General features: G+C 42.3%; 1 protein-coding gene and 1 long non-coding RNA gene across 16 annotated transcripts in view; one reads left to right on the forward strand and one right to left on the reverse strand.

Annotated features, from left to right (window-relative positions):
- LOC140653967 (uncharacterized) overlaps window positions 1-4,567 on the forward strand; it is an 18,340-nt gene extending 13,773 nt beyond the window's left edge. For 3 of the 4 annotated variants that reach the window (XR_012043301.1, XR_012043303.1, XR_012043304.1), the window contains 2 exons: window positions 138-302; window positions 2,089-3,260. This is a non-coding gene — a long non-coding RNA (uncharacterized lncRNA). Of the gene's footprint in view, window positions 1-137; window positions 303-2,088; window positions 3,261-3,387 lie in introns of those variants that run through there. The other variant, XR_012043302.1, reaches the window with a different exon arrangement.
- Window positions 1-13,731, reverse strand: part of RABGAP1L (RAB GTPase activating protein 1 like) — a 254,532-nt gene that overhangs the window by 10,333 nt on the left and 230,468 nt on the right. For 10 of the 12 annotated variants that reach the window (XM_072866788.1, XM_072866792.1, XM_072866789.1 and 7 more), the window contains 2 exons: window positions 8,911-9,003; window positions 1,379-1,489 (listed from right to left, as the gene is read on the reverse strand). In XM_072866788.1, the coding sequence (XP_072722889.1) occupies window positions 1,379-1,489; window positions 8,911-9,003 (204 nt within the window). Of the gene's footprint in view, window positions 1-1,378; window positions 1,490-4,503; window positions 8,631-8,910; window positions 9,004-13,731 lie in introns of those variants that run through there. The other 2 variants (XM_072866794.1, XM_072866800.1) reach the window with 1 other exon arrangement.

Consider the following 13,731-nt stretch of genomic DNA (forward strand, 5'->3'; position numbering starts at 1 on the left):
AGAATGGAAAATTGGTAAGATTGACATCTTAGAACAAAAGAACTCGGGGATTACACCGACATTTTTGATGAAAAACCTGTTTAAGACATGCTTTGAAAGAACTACAAATCTTTCCTCCTTTTATGTGTTCATTCCAGGTTCTCCAAGCACCTGCAGTGGTGTACGATATCACCTGTCCTTGCAGATGAGGGGTGCAGTAGCACAAAGCTTTTCTTTCAGTGCCAGTGAACTGAGGTGGGGTGTGGGAAAACTTCATAGAGCCACTCTTGTATGCAGGAGAGCAAGGAATGGGACTGGCAAAGGTATGTGCTTGGCAGCCTTGTTATGATACTTGAGAAAAAACAAACATGGGCAGCAGCAGACATAAAGCTGCTTTATGTACAGCTATTCCCAGCGAAGATAGAGGACCTCAACACATTGCTTTTGGCCTTCACACGAGATTGCCCACTCCATCATGCAAAGCGCATCTTTGCCTGCGTTTGCTCACCAAGACAGCTCAGATTTTTAGAATCACATGGATCCAAATCAGCAGAGCCTGAAAGGATCTGCCTCCACAGAAATACAAATAGCACAACTGTGGTCAATGGTGTTTACAATTCTGAGGTTAGATAAAGAAAGCCAAATAACTATGGGAAATCAAATTGAGAGGCCCTTGCAGGAAAAAATTTTACATTAGAAAAGGCACTACAGCCCTCACTGAGCAAGGGACTAATCATGAGGTGTGTTGGAGTATGGCCCTCCTGTGGTTAGTACCTTAATAATAGCTGTTACGGCATTTATCAATACTACATAAAACACTCCAGAAAGAGGAGTGTTGAATGTGTAGTTCTCTGACAGTCATCTCTGAGATAAAGGGCTCTGAATGCTGCTGCCCTCCACATTCCAGTCTTCACAGGAAACAAAAGCAGTTATTGAAGGACACCCAAGAGCCCTTCTAATTTTTGATGCCATGCCACTTCGTTATCCCTGAATTTTGTTGGCTGTACTAAAACTGGTGTGAAAAATGGATCCATGTAAGGTGGTAGACATTCTGCAAGGCAACTTCCCTTGAAATTAGTCTTTCAAGGAGTACGTGATACCTTTTTCAAGTAAATGTTCCTTGCTATCTGCCTAAAGGTTATGGCTTACATTTTCTAAAACAATCCACAGCAGAGAAGGTGCAGTCAGTGTTGGCAAGACACCACTGTGAATGCCTACAGTTGCATGCATGTGGAAATCCAGCTTTCTGTCTGCAACTAGGAGCGAGGTTGTCAGGAAAATAAAAGCACAAATAATTATACTTTTAATGTTGTGTTCATGCTTTCACTTAGGCACAAAGCAGGGCTGCTAAAATTGGTTTTGCCAAGCCTGAGCTGGGACCCATCTTTGTTAGGATTACCTGGTCCAGGTCATTTCGTAAGGCAATTTTGCTTGTTACAAGCTCATGGGCAAGGTCATCGTTCTCCTGCTCCAGCCGCATGCTTGCTTCTTGGAGCCTGCGGTTTTCCCTCTGCAGAAAGAAAGGAACAACCAGAAAAGGAAGTTAATCCTTATCAATATTAAAGAGCAATAAGCAAGTATATTGTGTGTGTAAAACACCAAGAAGGCAAGAGTGCACATTAAGACAGGACTGCTGCTCTGGGAAACAACAGTGAATTAAGCCAGCAGTGCAAATGCAGCGATTCCACTTACATCCCAATGGTTACGTTTGTGTCACATAAGTGACACATTGATTGCGGGGTTTTTCTGTCCAAAGTAAACACAGTCTTCTCCACAAAAGCACTTGGTTTCTGCTTGCTCATCATCAAAAGAAATTAGGCAGATAAAATCCCACCCAGCAGCAGTGAACAGGGACCAATTAAGAGATACTCATAGTAACGTTTCCAATCGAAAGTAGAAAGCTGTCCTGCTCCATTTTACAAAATTTTGTCTGCAGGAATCCATAAAAATAGTCCATTTTGTAGATGATGTAGTGCCAACTTCCCATCTTCTGTGGGACCAGTAAAGAACAGTGTTTAGCAGGGAACTCCCTACAGCTCGTATAATCTGTATTGCCGCTTGTGCACTTTCTCTGTAACTTGCGCCAGTGACAACAGTGCCGCCTTACAGGATACCTGCTGAGAAAAGGTGCCAGATGGAGAGGGGACCTCAATCTCTGAGCACAGGCCCTGAACCTGCTTGGCGGGCAATGCACAGCAACACAAAATGCAGAACTTCGAGACTGCAGGCCCTGGTCCTCGCTGCACGGCACTCCCTACCCACTCCGCACAGGCAGAAATCACTAGATGAGAGTGCTAACTAGAGAAGGAAAGTACACAGGAGAAGAATGAACTGTAGTAATTCATGTTTTTTAAAAACCAGTGTCAGTGACTGTTCTTCTAGGGCTGAGAAAGACTCATATTCAAAAGATGTCTGTGGGTCAATGGATTTCCAGGAGTCCACATCAAATGCACACCTTCATCTTCAGAAGAACACAGCCAGGCGGGACAGATAGAGGTGCCCTCCTCAAACAGATTTTAAGAGAGAAAAAAATGTGCTGGCCTTCAGTCACACAATGACCATGTATCTTTCATACCAAAAGAGACTATAAAGGGAATCCATGCACTATGGAAACTCAAGGAAAAATACCAAGTTCATATGGAAACTCATAGGTGGAGGAACAATAACCTACATGCTGAGATTTCAAAAAGGACCTGTGCTCACTTAAAAGGTAGGTTATGTTCTCCAAGAAAAAACAGTAAAAGTGAGTATGTATCAGTACTTAAGACAGCAAAAAATTTCCAAGAGTTGCTCAGTGAATGCCTTCCTACGAAATGTGATTTCTTTGCATAAGCACATTATTCACCTGTCTGCACTTCCTCCTGCTCAAGAGCTACGCCCAGATATTTTTTTCTTTCCAAACTCACCACCATGAAACTGCAATTTTCATTTCTGTTGCAAGAAGATTTTGCATGCTTGTCTTAAGCAAAAAAGGACAACTACAGCTCTCAGAGGATGCTTAAAAAGGTCTCTTCTGTGTGGGAGCTTCCTCTGTGGGAGGAAGCAGAACCTCTGCAAATACTCTCTCCTTGATGTGACCCTATTGTGCAACTAGACTATGCACTGCCCTGTACAGGAAAGTAAGTTTGTTTCCTTTCCAAAAGATCGTACTTTAAATAACTTGTTTTGTTACAGAAGCTGTAAGTAAAATACTTTTGTTTTAACACATTTTAAATAACCACTGCTAAAAGATGCATAACGTTGGGGATATTTTTATTTTAATTGCACTGTATTCTGTTTGGGACAAGGAATTTTTAAAAGTAAAATTCTTCTGTAAGGATAATATAAACTTTAAAGTGAAAAACCAAACTGCAGTCTATAATAATAATAATAGGCTCCAATGTGTCTTTATTTCTGTATTTTGTTCAGACCATCTTGGAAACGTGGATTTTTATAGACACAGCTCTGCCAGCGAGCAGTTGTCAGAAAGTGACTTGGTTTCACCTAAAATCTGGGACCAGATCAGGTTGGTATTGCTGCCAGTTGCTGCAGCACCAATACCTTCTCATAGGGATGTTGCTTGGAGAAATCAGGAAATTCTTAAAGACTTCCACAAAATAATCCAGAAAGAAGTTTGCTTTAACTTTTTTGCTATGCTTTTGCCAAAAGCTTCAGTGTCCACAAAGCAAGCCACACAATGTGAAGTTCGAAGTTCCTGCTTTGCATTCGCAGACAAGTGGGTAAGCAAGCTACGTGGTTGGAAATGCGCTATCCTCCTCTTAAACTAGAATTTACATGGCATGTTCTTAGTAAGTTAAAGATCTCTTACCTTGGGCATCCAGTCAATAGCTAAGAGATGTTTTTATCTCGTTCACCATACTTTTAATTTCCAGCTGAAAGTCTCTTCTAGAGCCACCTTTACTCTTCCTCCACACAGGGCAGTATGCGTGATTAGATGGTTTGTCTTTTCCAGCTCCTCCCCCCAGATCTAGCAGTGAGAAACTGCCTCCTTCCTCAGCAGGAAACTCTTAATCTGCTTAAGTCTAAATAAAACCTAACATTATACAGTAAAGACAAATATAGCAAATAGCGCTTTTCATATGTAGCACACTATTTTCAGTGGCTCTGAAATATTTACAGGGTTTTATAAAATACCATTCGCAATGGCATAAAGTTCAACAGATGGAGCTGGTTCGTTACAGCAGGACTCGCATCACAGACAGCATTTTGTAACCTAGCATAAGCCAACTCGTCAGACCTGCTAGCTGTCCTTGGTGTAAACAGACAGCTTCCTGCCTTTTCTCTACGCACCACTAACAATTTACTATGACAACGATTTCCTTCTCTTCGGCATTGCTCAGTTTCTACAATCAGTAAAATAAGAGATTCCTCTTTCCCAAATTCCTCCTTCCGGTTTCAAAAGGCAGCTGGTGAACACTGGTTAGCTTTTAAAAGGAGGATACTGCATTTCCAAAAGGGACAAACACTGCTGATACATACAAACACAAATGAACTTACCTCCTGTAAAGTCACAGACCAAATACTGCTTTCAACCATTGGTGTAAAGACAGTGAAAACAGGATATAAAATAATTTTTAATACCAACAAAGACAGCCAAAAAAAAAATATTGCTGATTCTTCAGTGAGTTTTTGGTTCTGAGTTTTAAAGAGTATATACTCCAGCTTCCATCGCACACTGGACAGAAAGAAGAAGGCAAATTTGAAAGCAGTAGGCAAGCCTCAGTTCAGGAAGACTGAAAGGCTGAACTCCACCCCCTGCTCCCTTCCAGCCAGCACCAAGGAGCAATTCCTGACAAGATTAGTGGCGATGATGCATCCTCTCTGTGCTGCTACTCAAGCGGGGTGTAACGAGTCACAAACCTTGTTAAGCAATTCAGTGTCACATTTTCTGATGAGCAAACACCCAAACCCCAGATCTTTGGGCATGAACAGATCCGCAATGGTGGAATGAAAACACTGATTAAAATTCACTTTTCTGGATGTGAGCAAACTGAAGCCTTTGTAAGCCCATTGAAAAGGGCTCTTGATTGTGGAGGAGCTCTGAAGGAAAACCCTGTGAACCTCCATCTAGAAACCCAAAAGGCTTTTACAGCAAACTATCCAGGAAGACCTCTCATGGGAAGCAACACAGAGGCTCCTGGAGGTGGTTTGTGTTTTCTGTTTGTTGACTTTGAAGAAGCGTTCCCAAAAGTGCCCCAGCACACTTTTTTTAAAAACCACAAACAAACGACGATCCACATCAAGAGTTTTTCCTTATGATGGTCACCATTCAGTTACCATGACTCCGAATAAAAATGACCAATGTATTAATTTTTGCTTCCACTTCAAACACGCAAAAGGCTCTTATGTCCAAATTACACATTTATTCAGAGAGACAACTTCTCCGTTGCATAACAAGGTTCACAGGAAAAGGCGTTTCTACCCTCAGAACAGAACTGTGTGCACAAGCAGGGTCTGTTTAAAAAACTCCAGCCCTTCTTTGTATGGTTATATGCTCTTCATTTTAAATCAAGAAGTCCCAAGCTCAACTCTGGCAATTTCTCATCAAGTCAACCAAAACCCTGTTACATGAGATGTTCTCAAAAACAGAAAAAAACCCCATAATACATAGAAAAATATCTGTCTGAACTATATTGCTATTTTTTCTGCACATGCAACTCACTTTTCCTCCTGGCTTCTATGGGCGATTTGTAATTTACTTTAACCAAATGTAATGAAATTCAGTGACAAACAGCAGTTTAGAACATACTTACTTTTGCACCTTTTAAAAATCTGACAAAAATGTGATAATTTGTTATAAGCAATAGAAAATAAAGTGAAAAGGTGTCCATAAAAAAAATACACTTTTCCTATATAATACTTGTAAATACAGAAGGAAACAAACACCAAAAATAATGTCACTCTTTAATACTGTTCTTTTGGCAAGTCAAATCACAATCAACATGTAAAATACGAGCTGGGCAGGAACTCCTGTGGCATGTAACACAGCTTATTGTAGCATATGAATTTAACCTGTCAAGAAAACGTGACTGGTTAATGGCAGGCCAGATGTTGCAAAAACAGCCCTTTTCTGGAGCCTATGGAGAGTCTGGGGTCGGTGGGATTGGAGGAGCACCCTGCCTGGACATACCCAGCTGCCCTCAGGCAGGAAGCGTCTCTTTCCTGGTGTTTCACAGGAGGCTGCTCAGCCCCACTGTTCTGGCGCTCGGGAACACCTCTAGGACCCAAGCGCTGGGGAGGAGAGGAAGAAGCACGCCACGCTCTCACACTGCTGTGGTTTGGTCCTGGTCTCCCCTGGATGCCCGGGTGAAAGTCAGACCCGCACGCAAGAGCTGTGCCAGCTCCAGCAAGTTCCCTTCCCACTGCTCACGGCAGCAGGGATGGACCAGGGGGAGGAGACAGCAGTGCAGCAGGGGCCCCACTGCCATTGCAGCGGCTGCTCCCACCCCAGGGCAGTGCACAGCCCATCTCCTACTCTCTCAGCAGTCCATGAAGCCATTTCCACTGAGGGCCAGGTCACAGGTAGGTGTCTTACTCAAGACATCCTTCATCACTGCGACTCAGAAGTGCCAATGTCTCTGTGGTCCTGACAAATCTCTACTGACAATAAAAAATGTAACATGCTGCAAACAACAAAAACTCTAACAACTATAACGAAAAACTATCAACAGACTGAAAGCCCATTTCCTTCTTGACCTATAAGAGGAATATTGTGCAGGGATCTCCACTCCAGCAATCCCATCCAAGAAACATCCCCTTCCTGGGCAGTAAACCAAAAACTCGTTTTGTTCTGGGAAGAGAAACTGTAAAAATTACAACAATGTAGGCCTTTAGGGCACAGCCCACACAGAGAGCACAGAAGGCCAGAGGGAGCTAACAGCAATGCCGCACTCAGAGGCAATACTGGCTTTTCAACAGTGTGGACTCAGTCCTTTCCCCAATCAAGCCTGGCTGGGCAAAGTCTAGCACTGATGCTGCCAAAATGAAATGCATTTCTAAACACACAGGCTGCAGAGCGATCATTTAAGGGACAAGTGAAGCTGGGTCTCCACTTTCTGCCTGCGAGGACCCACACAATTTGTGTTTCTTGCTGCCCTTTGGAAACACTCTTGAAATGTCAATTCCTACCAACCTCAGCTTGACACATTAATAAGATCAAACAAGCAAGACAAGGAACAGAGAGCACTTACAAGCATTCCTCCATGACACCCATTAGCTGAAGAACGCGTCCAAACTTTGAACTTAATGTGCAACTAACCAGCTATAGGGACTTTCTCTCATCACAGCATCGCTAAGAGGATCAGACCCAATCTGGCTTAATAAAAAAATCACACGGTGAGTTGCAAAAGTGCAAGCCAAAACCCTAGGCTGTGATCTTGACTGTGACAGTGACTCACATAAACAGTGGCCAAAGAGTCACTTTCTATATACTTATTTGCAGCTCGGGGATAATGTTCTTCACCGTCCATTGCCCAAGATTAACTAGTTAATATGTTTCCACAGAGCTTTAAATAAGCCTTATTTGTTTTTTAAGTATTATTTTAATTCCACAGTACTATAAGTGAACCACTGGAAAAATACTTAGGAGCAAGTTGTGGGTTTTTTCTAAATAGGTCATACTCACTATTGGCTCTTGGCTGCTACAGCAGTCCCAGTTCTCACAAACAATAAAATCTACACCCTTTGATGTCAAAAGAACTACACTCAAAACATAAATTTTCACAGGTAAATACTTTTTAAACAAAAAAGTCAGTCTTACTTTGTCTGTACCTGTAACTCTATCTCGTCACATTTACGAATTATGGTATAGTCTTTCACTACAGATTTTCATACTGTGGTTTTCTGAACATGGTGCACTTTCCTTATGTTCACAGACCACATAAACCTGTTGCACCCTGTATAACTATTTACTACTCCACACTCCTAGTAGACTCCGTACCAGCTGCAATGTCACTTAACATATTAAGGCACAATGAAGAACAGCAGGAAAACAGTACAGGTATATATGTAAGCAATATCAGTCCCCAGCTAACCTGGGCAATGGGCAGTAAAGTGCTTCATCTCTGGCAGCTTCACCTGAAGAAAACGGAATTTTTCAAAACAGGGTAAGCAATAAATGTAACCTGAACACTAAGTGAAGTATATGCCTAGAGGCAGAGCCTCCATCACACAAAAACCTATGGCAACAGAATGTAGCAGTGACAATAAAAGCAAATACATTGGAAAGATAAGCAATGCTGATCCAAAATTAAAGAACTATTCTTTTTCTGGTGAGCTATTAAGCTATCATATTAATAACTGAACCTTTATTTCTCTGCTGCTTTAAAGCAGGGTATTTATCACTATTAATTCTATTGCAGTAGTACCTTGGGAACCCAGGAGAGCTCTGGGTCCCACTGTACTAGGCTTATTATTAACAAAAAATTACTAACGCTTGGTATAAACAGAGATGAATAACAAGGATCATATCAGTCAAGGAAGAGTTCATCTTCCAAAAGTCTCTGTGGATGCCACTGCACACAGCTTGTGCTAGAACAATGTGTATTTTCTCCTTTTTGTGTCTGTAGCTGAGAATCACCCTTTGTTTCTGCGTCTCATGAAGATCTCCCATAAAAGTGCAACAGCAGGAGAGTTACCTACAAACATATAAACTGAAAGAAGAAAAATATTATATGTGGCTACTTGCAGATGTCTTGAGAGTTACAAATTGTGATTGAAGTATTCCTGGAAAAAATGCTAAGTCCAAGTGTTCAAAGTGCTTGTTCAAGACAGGGGATGGGTTTCACCTGCCACTTAACTTTCCTAAGATCTGCATCAGCATATCCCAGAGAGGTGAGCGCAGTACACGCACCTCTGCTTAACCACTGGAACCGGGTCACTCCCCACGGGATTTAGCCAATGAAACAGGTTCCCATATAGCATCTCCCGTACCTTGTATCTGTCCATAGGATCTTCCTGCTGCAGCTGACTCTCTCGCATTGTTTGGTACTCTCTCTCATATTTCTTCAGCTTTTTTGTTGGCACCTGTGGAACACATTTGGAAAACACGGATTTAAAGATTAGAGGAACTCCGGAAAGACTGAAAGCTCTCCTTGCAAACAGGAAGCCAGGGAAGTCCTGGAAAGCCGCTGCTGAATAAAGTTGCTCCCCACTGCCCCCCCTTCCCTACTCAGCAAGCCATGTCAAACACTTACCAATACAGTTCACATTGACAGAAATCTCTCTGTGCCTACTGTTGTTAATTATTCAAATATTTAAAGGAAAACAAGAGTAAAGTAGAGACATTTTAATAAGAGTAACAAGAAGGAAAAAAGCGTGAACAACAGGAGTGAGAGAACAGGGAAGAGGAAAACAGGCTTTCATAGGTATGACTCAACAAAACAGTGCCTTAGCAAGAAGACTGTTAAAGTGAGATTAGAAGAAAGGAGCATGCATGCAAAAGGACTGGACAATTCCTTGGGGGAGATCAGAGTAATGTTTTTTATTGCTGAAAGAGTGTTAATGTCTAAATTACGGCTTGTGACCAATGCCCTCATGAAGTCTGGCATCAGACTCCTAGGCAAAGGTGGAGACGCTGCAGTGCCCGCCTCCAGCCACAGCAGGGAAACAGTGAGGCGAGTACATAGAAATCGCAAGCAAATGCGGTAAACAACCATCCAGAAAGGTCAAGTTCCAGACAGCTTGATTTCTGGGAAACCACAGCTTCAACTTAAGACAAGGTACACAAAGAACACCTGTATTTTTTTAAACAAAGCATGGAGATGCTCTGCGTTACTTTCACCTTTTAATTGGGTACACTGTGCTATATGAGCGATCCCATCTCTCTCTGGAGACTTTTGATAGCATTACTCTGTCTTCACCATACAACAACAAGACGACGGCCCTGCTAAGTGTCGGGTCATCTGCTGGCAGCTGGAGAGATCCCTCACACCATGTACCATCATGACTTGTAAACATATGCTTTTCCTGGATCTGTTACGTATATATCTGTTCCTCTTGCCTATATTGATCGTGTGTAGCTGACTCCCGGTGTGAGGACATGCCACCGTCACCTTGCCTTAGGGCAAAAAATTACTGCCAATGAGCAGAGATAACATGTTTACATGTAGTTTTGGTGGTGTTTTCCCTTTATTGGTTTTCAGCCCAATACCTCCTTCCTCTGCAGGACAGAAAGGGACCAAGCAAGTCCTCAGTGTCACTGCAGAGGCCTCTGGGAGGTACGGGTGGGAAATGTGAAATCCATGATCTGCAAAGCACAGTGCACAGGGAGCACTAATAAAGCAGCACTAATGCCTACAATTACTGATGAAATCTTAAACCAAGCCCCCTAAAGAAAGCAAAGAGAAAAGGGTAAACATAAAACCACGAAGCCCTTTGGACAAACATACAAGAGAATTTCACTTTGATGCCGCTTAACAGCACAAACACAATGAAATGAAAATTATTAAATCAGAGGTGTTTTTTTACGTTTCAACTGACCAACATTCAAGATGCAAACCCAGCCCATTTTGTCTTAGCTGCAGCCTGAAACTGTTGAGACTACTTAATATTCAACAATAAGAAACCATTTCAAAGTAGTATTCTAAATGAAGTGAACCAATCACACATCTGAAGCCTGATCTATTCCCTCTTTCCACGATTCGTACTGTGATCTTACACAGAGAGAAGCAGATCAAGGCTCCCAGGCTGGACACCCTCCAAACCTAGTTCTGTGCTGTTGGGGAGTTTTGTGCTCCAATATGCTAACAGCACAAAATGAAGATAAATATGAGGGAGACATTGTGGCACAGTATGGCAAAAAGGTGCAACATAGGTGTAACTTGGAAGATTATGTGCTCAACCAAAGATTGTCCTGATTTTTGATGCTTTTCACTACAATTGGATAAAGCCTTTAAAGTACACATAAGAAGTAAGTCTCACTGCACAGAGAGCAAGACAAACCTCCCACCCACGCAGCTGCACGAATACCTCCCCCACCACCATTTCCCCGATGTGCAGGGAAGCCCCTCACATTTACGTGAGCGGTGCCATATGCAGCCCAGCCCAGCGCTGGGGACCACCTCCACTGACCACTGCAGCAACCCACCAACGGCTTCACCGTTACAGCTGCCTGGAGCAGCATCCCCCTTTTCGCCTTAACCACGAGATTTGCTTAAATTACTTGTGAATGGAAATCTTAGTTCTCTCTATAATCCAGAAGATACAGGCAAAATACAGCATAAAGGTAATGATCTGAGTAAGTAACTCTTACCAAGAGAGCAAATGGGATATAAAGCACTGCTATGACCCAAATGCCTACGCTGAGCACTATGCCATAGCTGTCCCTCACCAGGCTGAGCCTGTGCATGAAGAGATGACTACTGCTTCTTGGTAACACAACCTCACACGCAGCTGCCAGCAGCGTGCAGCTCTCCTTGCTCGTTTTTTAAATGTTAATTTTTTAAGCTGCTTGAGAGCAGCCTTAGTTCTCTGGTTTCACCTTGTATTGAGATAAGGCAGAATTTAACTTGCACAGAGTCTGTTTGGCACTTAATCATCTGCCTTGACAACACCAGAAACTAATCTGAACATGTTACATCAAAAACTGTATGATGAGCAGGGGAAAACGAGAGTCAGCTGCTTTGTTTAATTCTGCTCTCCACTGTCTTCACAGTCCCTGTTTCCACTCCCTGACAATTCACAACCGTTTCTTAATGCATGGTAACTCTTCCCACTAACTGTTCTTACCTATATGTTCTCCTTTACTTACTTAAATTTTAATTCACAGCTGTGACTAGGACCACGCATGGGTCCTCTGTGGCTTTATGGGGGATAAGGTACCTCTTTCACCACTACAGGAGCTATCCATGGCCGTGGCCTGGGATGAAGGGTGGTCCATGTGCCTGGCATACTCTCCAGCAAGTGAACAGCATGGCAACACTTTCTTAGCAATGTTAACAGTAAATAATACGTGAAACAGGGATCAAATAATGAAAGGTATAAGCATCAGGGTGTAAACATCATGTTGTGACACAGAAAATGGCTTCCAAGCTCGTTGAAAGAATATCCTGACTTATGCATGTTAGTATCTATTTCTTAATTGGAAAGTAGTACCTAAATACAGTGAAAGTCTATTTTAAGGGTTTGGGGGTGGGTGGGAGGGTAGGGGAAATTCCTATTAGAAAACCAGTCCATACTAATCCACTTATCCCATAAAATACAAACTTGAGCAGGTATGCTTAATAACTTTGGCAGGGATTGTGCTTCATTGTTATTGTCTATTCAGCCACATTACTCAAAGGAGTTTGATAATTTATTACAGCACTTTCTTCTTCTGGTTATACACTAATAAATGAAAAAAAAATTTAAAAGCCCATTTCCATATTCCCCAACTGAATTCCCTGAAAGAGTTTGTGAATTCAACAAGGGACTTCTCTGTAAGCCCTTTCATAAGTAAGTACATAGTGCTAGCTATGCTTCAATTTTCATGGACTGCTCCTGAACAAAGTGTGCTCATAAATTTTCTGTAAAAGCTTCTGCAGTATTGATTTCTTCTTTCTTTAGCACCAAGGGGTATATTGGCTAGAACTGATGGTTATCAAATTTAGGAAACTCTTACAGTTTATAAACATTGCTCATCTGTTTATCTCAATATCTTATCTCCTTGACTCATTTTATTTTATTGTGTTCAAGCATAAAATCATGTCACAACTAGTCGTACATACAGAAAAAGCCATGCAGAGCATCTTAATAAAACATCCACGCAGAAGAACTGAACAAGCAAACCCTCTTTCTGAGAAAAACCCAACAGACTACTGCATTGAACACTCCAAGGACTCACCACAGTGAGGTGATACGTGGCAGGTGAGAAACAAAAATACTTTGTTTTTAGCTGCCCCCCTGTTCAGACAGGGCTGGAAAGATTTGCTTCACCTTCTCTGGCAATCCTGCGCACAGGCAGCGTGCCGAGCATCGGCATCCACTCAGCTCCAGGAGACCTTTCCCTCATTCTGCAATTTCTTTAGCTGTTTACAGACAGTTCAGTCTGACCTTGCTGGATTAATAAATCACACATCTATGACTCCTTCCTCCAAAATATTTTATTGCTCTAATGAAGCACGAGCACTCAGAGGAGGTAGTTATCATTATGTTCGTTTGACAGCCAAGGAAATGGAAGCAGAGATGTAAAGTGATTTCCTGAACTGAAGGCAGCCAGAGGCTGATCCAGACAGAAAAATCCTATTACCTGATTTCTAATTTCCAGCACCACCACAATGCCAGACTGAGCAGAGTATCTCTTTCCCAGAGTCCCACTTCTTTTCTCTATCTAGCACTGCATAAACACTCCAAAAATATATTGTCCCAACACACTAACAATGTAGCCAATATTCTGTGATGTCTGCACTCTTAATATTTTTCCTCTCTAGTTCTCACCTCAGAGTGGAAGAAAAAAAGAAAGCCACTTAACAAAATGTGCAATGCTTTCCTTTCCCATTCTTTGAAGCAGGAGACTGGCGATGGATTTGCTTGGTATTTCAAGATTGAGGTGGGGGACTTGCATCCCTCCAAAGACAGGGTTACACTGTGTGCTGATGACTGATGTGGGAGACCCCGAGCTTGCTTTGGGTGAGCACTGATAGATAGCAACCACAGACACTGGCTGCAGCCCAGCTTCCCTTTTATTTATCCATCACACACATCTTGGGCTGCGATCCCTGTGATAAGCCCACTTCCCACTGCTGCAAAGCAGGACCATTTCCAAGCACACGGGAT

This window comes from Ciconia boyciana, chromosome 7 (genome assembly GCF_034638445.1).
Source record: "Ciconia boyciana chromosome 7, ASM3463844v1, whole genome shotgun sequence".
In the NCBI taxonomy this organism is placed as follows: domain Eukaryota; kingdom Metazoa; phylum Chordata; class Aves; order Ciconiiformes; family Ciconiidae; genus Ciconia; species Ciconia boyciana.